The sequence below is a fragment of the Triturus cristatus genome, chromosome 12, assembly GCF_964204655.1.
Source record: "Triturus cristatus chromosome 12, aTriCri1.1, whole genome shotgun sequence".
Classification (NCBI taxonomy): Eukaryota; Metazoa; Chordata; class Amphibia; order Caudata; family Salamandridae; genus Triturus; species Triturus cristatus.
The window spans coordinates 584,616,551-584,629,313 of NC_140595.1; the positions used below are offsets into that span (position 1 = coordinate 584,616,551).

Genomic DNA, 12,763 nt, shown 5'->3' on the forward strand with positions numbered 1-12,763 from the left:
ACTGTGGAGTATTAATACAAGGTAATTATGTTCCAGTTGTGCATGAGACAATTCAGTATTAAAGTAATTCATCAGCAGAAGTCGCTTATTAATAAAGCAAGAGGCTGTTATCGTGCCTACTGAGGAGAGCAGATGAGCACATCAATAATCACTCATATAGCTATACTTCAGTTTCATACAAAGAACGCAGAGAGTTGGTTACACAGATGTATTTTTAAGGTATATCCTTTCACTGTTAAGGTTAGAAGCAGGGCACCCATGTTAGGCCACTAAATAATCTTTCGGTGCCTTTAGATACCCACTGCAAACCGCCGAAGTCAGTGCCCAGGAGGGTGAAGAGGCAGCGTAGTGACACCAACCTTGTGTCTCTATTTTCTCACTTATTCCATACCCTTCCACGGTGTCTACTATTGTCCGACATAGTGTGTTGTGTGCAATCAGTGGAGAATGTGGAAATGAATGGAAGAATGCATTACTCCCACTGGATCCGCAGTGCATGGTTAGTGCTTTCTGACCAGGAGCAGCTCTCCTAGCTTTCCCTAAATTTTCATTACACAATACAGTGCAAACAGGCAACTCTGAATGTAGTGAAAATGAATGTACATTAAGCCACCATCATTAGCAAACTATGAGATGTAATAAGATAGTGTGATAATGCCTACAGGCAGAGATGTTTTGTGTGCAAAAGTTAAAGGGCCTTTAAATGAGGGATTAGGGTGTTTTAATGGTAAGAATGCTGTAGGAAGCTGCCTCTGTATATACTATACCAAAATGAGGTATAATGTATACAGAGTCCAGTGGAACCAGAAAGGTAGGCATAGGTAAAAGTAGATAGCACCTTACTCTCTATTTCTGGTAGTGTGGGCAAGCAGTAAGGCTGTATCAGAGGGTAGTGTTAAGCATTTGAGTGTCACACACTCAAAGACTACACTCAGACCAATTTGTTTGTATATAAAAAAATAAAATAGTTATTTTATTTCTAGAACAAAGCCAAGCCTGGTGCAGGTAGGTAAAGTAATACTTTGCAAGTTTTTATGCAGTAAATTTCAGTTGAATGCGGGTTCAAATGCAATTGGTTGTGTTACAGGTAGGTCAACAGTTCGAAATTACTTTTTTTTAATTTTTTTTAGAGTTTCATATAGTGCAAACTCGACCTGAGACATCCAGTATCAGAGTGCTTGACATGTTAGGCACAGGGAGATTAAGTGATTTGCCCAGAATCACAGGATGTTGAGTGTCATTGCCGAGACTCGAACCCAGGTTCCCCAGCTTCGAGGTACTTACTTTACAGATTAATGTGCACGGTACTTATTGGATTACTTTTTAAGTTACTTTTGTTAACCAATGTGATAGGCCTAGATATCACATTGGGACATCTCCTAGACAAAAGGTAAGTTATACAGTTTTGGGATATTTGCATTTTTTCAAGTGTTCATACAAACCAACTCCACACTTAGAAGATAAAAAAAAAAAAAGCAGTAAATGTAATCCTACGGGAGGAAATTAAGTTATCGGGTTTCGGGTAAGAACTTTGTAGTGGGAGTTGCTTTTCTGGGGTTAGCACCAGGGTTCCCCCAGGGTCAAGGATGCACTCTTCAAGCACCCTCAGCGGCACTAAGGGAGTTGGGTGCAGATTGCTGAGGCCCAATGTTATCCAATTAGGGTGGGGGGGATTGGAGGCTGCTCACGGCCAAGCCACAAGGTTGTGGGAGAAAAGCTCCTGGACTTAAAGCTCGGGGCAAAGGAGGATCAGAGTTAGCACACAAGGTGCACCCACAGCGGCAAAGGGTCGGCTGGGTGCAGAGTGCTGTTTTGGCATTGAGTGCCCTGTTGTTTTCAACGGGGATTGCCGGTTTTGGATTTTGGCTGCAGGCTCAGTCCAAAAAGTCTTCCGGGAGGAACCAACAGCTGGGCAGGTAAGCTGGAGGGCTTGGGAAGTAGGTGCACCTCTGGTTCTTTTCTCCAGGGCGCAGGAAGGCTGAATGCATGGGTGTCTTTTGAGGTTGGATTTCACCTTACCGGGCCACTCGTGGTTGGGGGGGTCTCCATGCAGAGGCTGCAGGGGATGTCGAGGAGTCCTGGAGGGGTTAACCCACCGTGGACTCAGACTCTGGAGCGCAGGGGGACCTGGCTGGGACCGGTGGGCCATAGGTATCGGGTGCAGTGGTGGTTCCAGGTGTTGGGTTTCTTTGTCCTCAGCAGGCTCAGAGTCTGTCTTGGAAGTTTCTTTTGAACAGAGCTGCTGTTCACAGGAGATCCGGTCTTTCTTGAAGGTAGTCAGTCCTCCCAGGGGTTCTGGAGGTTGCTGGCTGCAGGACAAGGCAACTTTTGGCGCAGGATCTCTGGAAACTGAAGACTAGCCGGTAGGGCTGGGGCCAAGTCAGTTCTTCTCTGCAGTCTCCTCTGCTGGGTGTCTTCTTTCATCCTTCTTCTTCGTAGGTTACAGGGATCTGTCTTCTTGGTTCAGGGCACAGTATATAAGGGGCGTTTTAGGGGTATCGAGGTCAGTAGCCAATGGGCTACTGACCTTAGGGTGACTACACCCTTGGTGTGCTCACCCCACGTGGGGGAGTGGGCACAATCCCTAATCCTGATTGTAGAGTGCCTGCCATCTGCAAGATGGCGGGCACTGAAGAGTGGGCTTCACCTTGCCTCCCCCACATGATGGGTGGGGTTGGCAGAGGTGGGCACACTTTCTGGGCTGTTCAAATTTTTCCCGCCTGTCTTCCTGCCGAAAAGGAAGAGAGACAGGAAGGGGGCCTGCTCCTGATAGCAGGAGAGGTTGGGGGTCGCGTTACAGAGGCGGCAAGACCTTTGAAGCTCCCCTGTCACAGATGGCTCTTCCTGGCCTGGGGGAGGTGTAACCACCTCTGCCCTGGAAAGGCTTTGTTTCTGGGCTCAGGGAGCGAATGCTCCCAACCCAGGGGGGCAGAAACATTTCTTGTGGTGGCAGGCTGGTGTTTACCAGTCAGGGAACCCACCAGAGGCTGGTCGTTTTTCAGGGGCCATCTCTGAGATGCCCTCTGAGTGCATTGTATAATAAATCCCACACTGGCATCAGTGTGGGTTTATTATGCTGAGAAGTTTGAAACCAAACTTCCCAGAATTCAGTAAAGCCATTATGGTGCTGTGGAGTTCGTAATGACAAACTCCCAAATCATATGCTCTTTTATGGCATTACTGCACTTAAAATGTCTAAGAATGGACTTAGAAACTGTAGGGGTACCGGGCTCATGCAACTGTACCCTCACCAGTGGTATAGTGCACCCAGCTAGAGGGGTGCTTACCTATCCCATAGGCAGTGGGTTGCAGGCATGGCACACAGATATGTGTGCCATGTCGACTCTTCACATTTCTCTGCACCAAAACACACAGCCTGCAATGGCAGTGTGTGAGTGCGTGTTAAGGTACAGGACCTCTAAGGGTGGCGACCTCTAAGGGTGGCACAATATGTGCTGCAGCCCTTAGAGGCCTTCCCTGGTCACAGAACCCTTGGTACCCAGGTTCCTTTTACAAGGAACTCACATGTGGCCAGAGAGGTGCCAATTGGGGGTACAAGGTACAGATTTGGGAAAGAACACAGGCCCTGGGTACCTGATTGGCAGGGACCCAGGGCACATCAAGTCAAAGTGCATCAGAAATCTGGCAAAAAGTGGAGGGGTTACTTCAACAAAAACCCAGCTTCCTACAAATGCTATATAATCTTAAGACTTAGAGTGAGGACTCCTCAATTTTCAGAAATGAGCAGAAAGTGTAAAGAATTTGCTCAAATGAAAATAATTTCTCCTAAAATTGGTTGTCGGTTTGTAATTAATACCAGTATTGAAACATAAATTGGGGGCTCTCATACAACGTCCATGTAATAAAGATGTTCCCAGCAACATTTTATTTACTTGCCTTTTTGTCAACGTATGACAAACATGCAATAAGTAAACAAATACATTGGCTTAATTTGATTGACAGATGGAGAATGGACTCTCTTGATCATTGACGTGAGGTTAGCGCTGACTGTTTCAGTGGATACCTTTCAGGAGAGATAATGGGAAACTAATGTCTATTAATTCATGGATTACGTCTTCATCCCTAGCAGCCTGTGTATGGTGACATGCTGAACTCTAGGAGGCCACCAGTAGATCAGCAGCTAACAGTGGGAAGGGAAGCTCTTATACTCTAGATAAAGTACTGTGTTTGTGACACTAAACAAATGCTGCCAAACCCAGAGATTGTGGACAAAGCCTGAGTGCTTCCTAGTAAACATGATGTAATAAATAACTCAGCTAGATGATACATTGATTCCTCAATTAATCTTGCCTGTTAATTAGTTGTATGACACCTCCCTGGTGTGGTAAAGACGATAATGTTAGCTTTGTCAGAACCTGCAAAACCTGCTCAACCACATACCTTGACTGCTGGCATGATGAAGATACTCTGGAAAAGAGACAACAAAATGGAGATAACCCAACAGGTGGTTTTCTCTTTGGTCAAAGTCATGCTCAGAAGCATCAAGTAGTACACACAAAATCCACTGATGAAAAACAGGATGATCCAGCAAATGTAGGGAAACCACCCAGGCAGCCGACTCGAGAGTGACCTACTCCCTGTATAATCTGTAACAGGGAATCCAGTCCTCAAACTGCAAGAAGGAGAAAAGACCATCAGTCAAATTAAAGAAGTAAAGATAATGCAGCATTGGTTGAATGACTGAAGTCAGAAAAAACAGAAAGGACAAAAAGTCAGACTCAAAGGTGGAGATTGTCTACTGCAATATACAGGTAAAACACTGATAGACTGTGCCCTCCGCTGCATTTTCCTTCAAGATTCATTTTCTTCAAACTGTCCAGTAAAGAAGTTTGTTCCTCCTTTCTATTGATTCACTCTGTTTCTCCAAAAGTCTCTGACAAAATGTGTATTTGTCTTGGCACGGTCACTTCTACTGATAGTACTGATAGTTCATTCTACCCACATGAGTATATTCCAGTGGCAAGGATATACTGTGTCTTAACCTTACCATTGGCAAATTTGTCCCAACCTCCTGAATTCCTCATCAGGCAATGCTCTCATTTGTTTTGGTAGGGTTTTTATTCTAGGTATGAGCGACGAATTATGTTCCCTATAAGGGTCACCTCAATGGACACAAAAGGGGCAAGGTGGAGCAGTAAAGGGCACAAGGTTAAGGGAAGACAGGCCTGGAAAGGGGAATGATGACGAAGCTTTGAGGATTAAGGGGTCTTCACCAAAACATTACTATCTCGCTGGACAGAGAAATGGCGGGCTGTGAGTAGCTGACCTTATCTATTGGACCAGCAGGTGAGGCAAAAGGAAGCAGATTAGGCAGAAGGGAAACAGAAGAGGGGACGAGGAGGTGGTGGACTTCAAGGGGGTGAAGGCTAATAGTGAGGGGAATCAGGGCATGAAAAAGTAAAACTTCAAGATACACTCTTTAACAGGCAAAGGGAGGCTAGGTCGCTCCTGGGAGAAAGGAGACTGCCACCTTCTCTCTCAGGTCTGCCTTTACCCTAAGCCTTTGATTAATAGTGTCTGTTCCACCCAATCAAATTCATGCATGCACCACTGTAGCTGTGCCACAGAGTAGAGAGGGTCTAGATCTGGACTTCCCAAAAATATCTCTTCACAAATTATCTAACACTTAAAAGGAGGTGGTACAGTATTGTGGTGTTGGAGGATGGAATCTAACAGTCACTCCTGTTGTGAAATCAATTAGGCAATAAGAATTAGTCTAAGCTATAACTTAATAGCTAATTTCTAATTAGTTATTTTGAATATGAGTGACAAACAGAGTCTATTTGCGCTGAGCCTTCTCTTGCTAACCCATACGCTGGTTGTCGTGCACCATCACTTGATGATAAATCTGATGATGAATTTGTGGAAAGCCTTCCTACATTGATGTGTACATTTGGATAAAAAACAGTACATCAGAAGTACTTTAAATTGTGTTTGTAATCTCACTAGGACTCCAGAGAAGGTTTTAGCTGTAACATACTTAACGTCCTATGGTAAACATATACATTGTGTGTAGGAGTCTTTGGTAGGATCCCTGAAAATAAACTTTTGTTTGGATAGGTCTTTATAGCAATTATCAGACTTTTGAATGAGATGTGGATATTCACAGGATGGAGTGGACAATAAGAATATGGGCAGAAAATCACAGCAGGGAACAGCCAGTCATAGCAGGGGACGTACAGTCACATATGGAGCTATTCACTGGATCTGAGAAGTATTACATTTGAGGTAGCAGATTCAGGGGCATCTTAAGGATTTTAAGGGCCCGAGTCAAACATACTTTGGGGTCTCCTGCTTGGTACAGCTCTGAATTCAATATTCATTTTTAGCTCATTCACACCCTCAGCAACTGTGATCGGATCATTAACAACCTTCTTTGTTGGCCAAGATCTGGGTCCAACCCTGGAACAGTTATCCGCTGGCTGGCTAACACCAGAAAAAAAGGCAGCCTCAAAAAGCCAGCTGCCTGTATTTTTTGTGCATACAGAGGATGTTTTACTTGCTGCACTCCTTCCCTGCTCTGTGAGGAATAGGGATTCTGACTTAGGTGGCATTAGGCTGCGGCTCTAAATGGACAGTGGAGACTTGGATAGAGCATATAATGCTGCTCTGCACTGCACATTGACTTGCGGCCTACCATTGAGCCCTACCTCCGCGCAAGCAGTCTCCTGCTGGATTGCTCCAGAAAAGAAGTTACTTAACTGTAACTACAGTTATCCAGTATTGGTATCTTACATAGATTCACATGCTTGAATCATTCCCCGTCGTCGTAGCGGGAGTATCACGGTATCATAGTAAAGCAGTGTGTACCACTATCATAGGCTATAATGGCAATTGGCCATCAGTTTAATAGCCTATCTATCAATCAATCAAGCACTCATGGAATTGTGACGCACGCGACTCACCAGTAAGGGTCTCAAGGTGCTGGTGGTAGGGGTGGGGGGGGGGCCATGCAGCTCCGGTCAGTCAAAGAGCCAGGTCTTGAGGGTCTTCCTGAAGATGTGCTGGCGCGTCTTATGTCGATTGGGAGCTCGTTCCAGGTCTTTGCTGCGAGGTAGGAGAAGACTCTTCCACCAGTTCTGGCTCTGCAGATGCGTGGGGTCTTGGTGAGGGCGAGTCGGTGGAATGGAGGTTTCTCTTGGGTACGTGGAAGGAGATTCTTTTGTTGAGATATTGGGGCCCAGTGTTGTGGAGGCATTTTTAGGCATGGGTGAGTATCTTGAAGGTTACTCTCCTCTCTACGGGGAGCCAGTGGAGGTACCGCAGGTGTTGGGAGATGTGCTTGTGTCGGGGGATGCCAAGGATGAGTCTGGCTGAGGTGTTCTGTATGGTCTGGAGCTTGCGGAGTAGAGATATGTTGATCCCAGCGTAGAGGGCGTTTCCGTGGTCAAGTCTGCTGTTTATGAGTGCGTGGGTGACAGTCTTTCTTGATTCGGGGGTATCCATTTAAAGGTCTTGCAAAGGATGCAGAGGGTGTTGAAGCAAGTGGAGGCAACTGCGGTGATCTGTCGGGTCATGGTGAGGGAGGAGTCAAGTATGATGCCGAGGTTCCGGGCGTGGTCCGTGGGGGCGGGGGGGTTGCCGAGGGCAGCGGGCTACCAGGTGTTGTCCCATGCAGAGGGGGAGGGTCCGAGGACGAGGACTTCTGTCTTCTCCAACTTAAGCTTCAGGCAGCTGTTGCTAATCCAGGATGCAACGTCCTTCATTCCTTCCTGGAGTCTGGTGGTGAGGGGGTCCTTAATGAGGGAGAGGAGGCGCTGGCTGTAGTCGGTGTATGATACTATACTGAGTCCATGCTGTCTGACGATGGCAGTGAGGGGGCCATGTAGATGTTGAAGAGCGTGGGGCTGAGCGATGATCCCTTGGTTACTATGCAGTTGATCTCTGTGGGTTCGGAGAGGAAGGGTGGAAGTCTGAATCTTTGGGTTCTGCCGGTAAGGAAGGAGCAGATCCAGTCGAGGGCAGTTCCCTGAATGCCAGCAGCGTCGTGGAGTCTAGTGGTGAGAGTGCGATGAGAGACTGTGTCGAAGGCTGCAGAGAGGTGAAGTAGGATGTGGGCTGTGGTGTGGCCGTGGTCGAGGAGGGTGAGGATGTCATCTGTGGCGGTGAGTAGGGCAGTCTCGGTGCTGTGGTTGCTGCGGAATCCTGATTGGGAGGGGTCGAGGATGGAGTTTCCTTTGATGAATTTCATTAGTCGGATGTTGACTATCTTCTCGGTGACTTTGCCCGCAAAAGGGAGGGGAGAGATGGTTCGGTAGTTCTTCAGGTCCGTCGGATCTGCTGAGGGCTTCTTCAGGAGGGGCTTGACTTCTGCGTGTTTCCAGGTGCCGGCTTTGAAGGTGGGTTGATGGTGTGTCGTAGTTCAGGTGCAATGGAGCCAGTGGCTCTGTGGAAGATGTGCGGAGGGCAGGGGTCCGTTGGGGCTCCTGAGTGGATGCCTTTCATGGTCGATGCGGTATCTTTGTTGGTGACTGGGGTCAAGGAGAGGATGGTGGGCTGGTTGTCGTTGCTGTGAGGGTGTGATGTCCGTAGGGGGCTTGGTGAATTCCTGAATGATGCTGAAGAGTTCCTTGGAGTTGCTGGCGTTGGCGTGGATTTTCTTTCAGATGAAGGTCCTTTTGGTGGATCTGATGAATTGGTGGTTATTCTGTCATGGCGTTTTTGTAAGTGGTGCGATCTCCCGAAGTATTGCTGTTTCTCCAGTTCTTCTTGAGACGTTTCCAGGAGTGTCTGGATTCATGGAAGTCGGCGGGGAACCTGGTGGCCTTCCTGGGGCGCTGTCTGTCAGGTTGTGGGGGTGGGGGCGAGCTTGTCTGCGCAGTGGTGATCCATCTGGAAAGTTCTATGGCTGCGGAGTTGGCGTCGGTCGAGGTAGGGTGGCATCGCTGTTGAGGGTGGAGTTGAGGTGTTTCTTGGTGACCTTGCTCCAGTTCCTTCGCGGAGCGCGGGGTGCAGGTTTGGGGGCGGTGGGTTTGTTGAGGTGGAAGAGTACGCAGTAGTGGTCAGTCCAGGGTGGTTGCGGGGTGTGGCTGAAGTGGATGTTGTTGCCTCCTGCGAAGATGGGGTCGAGGGTGTGCCCTGCCTTGTGGGTGGGGGTGGTGACAAGTTGTTTCAGTCCGCGGTTGGTGAGGTTGTCCAGGAGGGTGGTGGAGTTGGGGTCGCTGAGGTTGTCGAGGTGGAAGTTGAGGTCTCCAATGAGTATGTAGTCTGTCGAGGTGATGGCGTGGGGAGCGATGAGTTCGGCGATGGTAGTGAACGCAGTTCGAGGTCCGGGGGTGTGTAGGCGAGGGTGCCGCATAGAGTCGTTCTGGGGCTTAAAAAAGGAACAAACTTGAACTATAACCAATCAGGCGCTAGCACCCTATAAAACACACCCAAGAGAGGCTGAGTCCCTCAGATTTTCAAGGACCAGTGGTAATATCATCCTTAGCTATAGGGGACCCCTTCAGTGGAGGAGGGTGCATCATATGTGAATTTATGAAAGATATCAATGCTGGATAACTGTGGTTACATGTAAGTAACTTATTTTCTTATCTAATATTGGACCTTTCATAGATTCACATGCTTGAATCAGAGTAGCAAGCAGTATTGTAGGTAATTTAAGTACACTTAGAGGATGTTGGGTAAAAAAGAAATGCATCTTTATATTAAGATACATGCAAAAATACATACAAGCATTATGAGGGCCACCTATTTCAATAAGTGAAGAAGATGGGTGTGTGCTCTCCTTGGCGGAGTGCTTGGTGGTCTTTCTGTAAACCCCAGGGTATGGCCATAGGAAACTAGGTCTAATACCCATCTGTTAGATGTGATGTTTCTCCACTGAAGTAGGCAGCTGGAGATGCTCGCGCCTACGGAGTGAGATGCAGGTGATGTAGCTGGTACCTGGTTGAGGTCACTATTTGTGGCCTGTATCCCTGCTCTGGGCTGGTGGTTTTCTGCGGGGACCTTGCCTTGTATAGGTTGCTGTGGATGGTTGAGGGTATGTCTGTTGTTGATAGGCAGGTGAGGCTGTAGAGGTCTGGTTAGATTGGGAGCACAGATAACCACTCCTGTATGTTGAGAAACCTTGGGCATGCAGCCTCGAAACGGCAACTTCCTGTACTGGAGGGTGCCGAGGGACTTGGCTGTGTCGGTATCAGTCTTGATGGCTAAGACGACATCATTGATATGCTTGCCAAATAGTGTGTGCCCATCATAGGCCATCTTGAGGATCTCAGACTGAACTTCAGGCCTAAATGAGATTGCCTTAAGCCCTCCTTGGCGTCTTAAAACTGCTGCGCCCGCTAGCGGACGGAAGCCAGTGTAGGTAATGTCCTTGGTGCAAACTAGTACCTCTGCGGAGGTGCGCTCGCCTTCCTGACACATTTACTTGGCCTCAGGTCTTCTGTCTTCAGGTATAAGGTTGATGAGGGAACAATATCCAACCACATTTGCTGATCACATATAGCCAGGGAGTTGGCCGGACGAACTGGGATGGCCGGCATGGAGGAAAACCTTTTGCCAATGTTATCTAAGCCTTGTCCTTCTTTGTCTGGTGACGCCGATATAGGTGCAGATGGGTTTTTGGAGGGTCTCTGCGTCGCTTGAGAAATTACTGAATCTAGTTTGGGGTGTCCTGTCAGGCATGCAAGAAAATCCTCTGGATCCCTGTACTTTTTATCAATACAAGGCAGGAGACCTGCTACTGTAGCAGGGTTTTTCATGATTTTCACTCTCTCTTGACACATGCAATCTATAATAGGTATAGACAGAACTGACTTCCTAGTTTGTTTCTTAAAGTCATAGAGGAAACAGTTGGACTGTTTGACAGAAATGGGAAGGTAAAATCGTGTCGCCGCCATATCCATATCCATTAGAATATGAAAAGCTCCGATGTCTTCTGGAGGTGGATCAACAGGATGCTGAGGATGTGGTGACAGAGTGGGTATGACATAGTTGTCCCAATGATTTGGTGGAGGCTGAGGTTTGGGAATTTCGCTTTCTTCTACTGTCATCAGATGACAATGGATCATCTCTTAGTGGTTGTGCAATGCGAGAAACGGGTATCATCCTAGGACTGAGAGGTGGAGGAATTGGTGGGGTTAGTGGAGAAACAGATTGAGGTAGGGCAACAGGCTATTCTGTAGGAAGGTCAGGAAACCGTTTCCTACAGTCCATAAGCATAGCCTAAAGATTCTGAACCAAAGATTTTGGCATTGGTACTTTGTCCTTTCTGAGTGGAGGATTTCAATAGTACCTGAACTCCTCATGATACCTCTGAGGAGGAGGATAATACCCCTGATAGTAATGTCCTTCGTCGTCGAAGTCATCTTTTTCTGTGGTACTTGACCTGGAGCCATGACGGGCTATGAGCCCTTCCAAAGAGGCGTTCATCATTGACTCCTCTAGGCCCAGTAGTTGACTTGGAGGCAGAGGTGACACATTCCTGAGTGAAGTAACCTCAGGCCGAAAACATGTCTTTGATATTTTTTTGTACTTTTAATTCTCGTCGACGGTGGTGTCATCGTCAGAGCAACGTAGGTTTTATGCTTTGTGGACAATGTGCCCTTTGTAGATGAAATTGTTCTCGACAGGGATGGAGTCATCGTCTACAGAGAAATTGTCGACTAAATCATGGTCAACAGAACATCATCAACGAAGTCGACAGTGATGGGGTCTTCGTCAACGGTGGTATTGTTGACAGGATTGTCATCAAAGGGGTCATGGATGACTTCGTTGACGCTATAATCTTCGTCGATGGGATGAGAGCATCTATGGCTGCTTTTGTTGTCCTAGTGGTTGACAGTCTCAACGATGAAACAGTAGTCACAGTCGTTGTCGACGATCTTGCGGTTGACAGTGGTCGTGCTGTCGACGGGGCTGAGAGAGAAAATGTATGCCTTGTTGTCAACAGATCTGAAGAGGAAGACTGAGGATGATCTCTGGCCTTGTTAGAAGGTATAGTTGACTCAGACAGTTCTGTTTGTGAGGAGAATTGTTTCTGTTGCCCATTTTTAGTGTCCTTTCTTTCTAGTGGAATGTTTTAAGGGATTTTCTGCTCTCCTCAGAGGTCCCAGCCTGGGATCCTAATATTTTGCAAGACTTTGAAGAGGCATAGCTATCTTCCTCAGAAGATGACCTCTGAAATTTTGACTTTTGAAGCAATGAGACAAGCCTTCCCTCCCTGTTCCTCAAGGTCTAGGAGGAAAATATACGACAACTTTTCCACTCCTTTACCTTGTGTTGAGGGTAGAGGCAATAAAGACAGGCCTTATGTGGGTCAGCCACATGCAATCTTGTCTCCCAACAGTAGTGCTTAATTTGTAAAATATTAAGTACCAGGTCTCTGACCAGGAGGCCGCTGCAGCTTGCACCACCCATCGCCCTTGTCATCGCTGCCAAAACAACTACTAATCACCTCTCTCGCATTTAAATGCGACAGTTCAGATTATTTCAGGTTCCCCAAAGCTAAAGGAATGGCTGGGGAAGCAGGTATTTACAATTTTAATGTATATTGTATTCCTAAATAACCATTGTTCTGCTCATCTCTAAATTAGATGAGCAGCACCACCATGTGGTAGACTGTTCGTTGTATGATGTTGACATTTAGGTGCCGGTGCCGAGCACCGGAAACCAATTAAGTGGCGGTGCTTAGCCCCGGAAACCTCTGGATCAAATTAAGCACTGCCCAACAGGTCTTTTAGGGTTGGAAAAGGCCTTAAGCCTCAGACATTGTAGAAGTAGAAGTAGTTCTGAATAT

General features: G+C 47.1%; 1 protein-coding gene across 1 annotated transcript in view; it reads right to left on the bottom strand.

The window, feature by feature from the left end:
• Positions 1–12,763, bottom strand: part of LOC146776319 (polycystin-1-like protein 3) — a 729,731-nt gene that overhangs the window by 416,747 nt on the left and 300,221 nt on the right. The window contains exon 18 of the mRNA XM_085639623.1: positions 4,402–4,633. Coding sequence (XP_085495749.1) covers positions 4,402–4,633 — 232 coding nt within the window. The remainder of the gene's footprint in view (positions 1–4,401; positions 4,634–12,763) is intronic.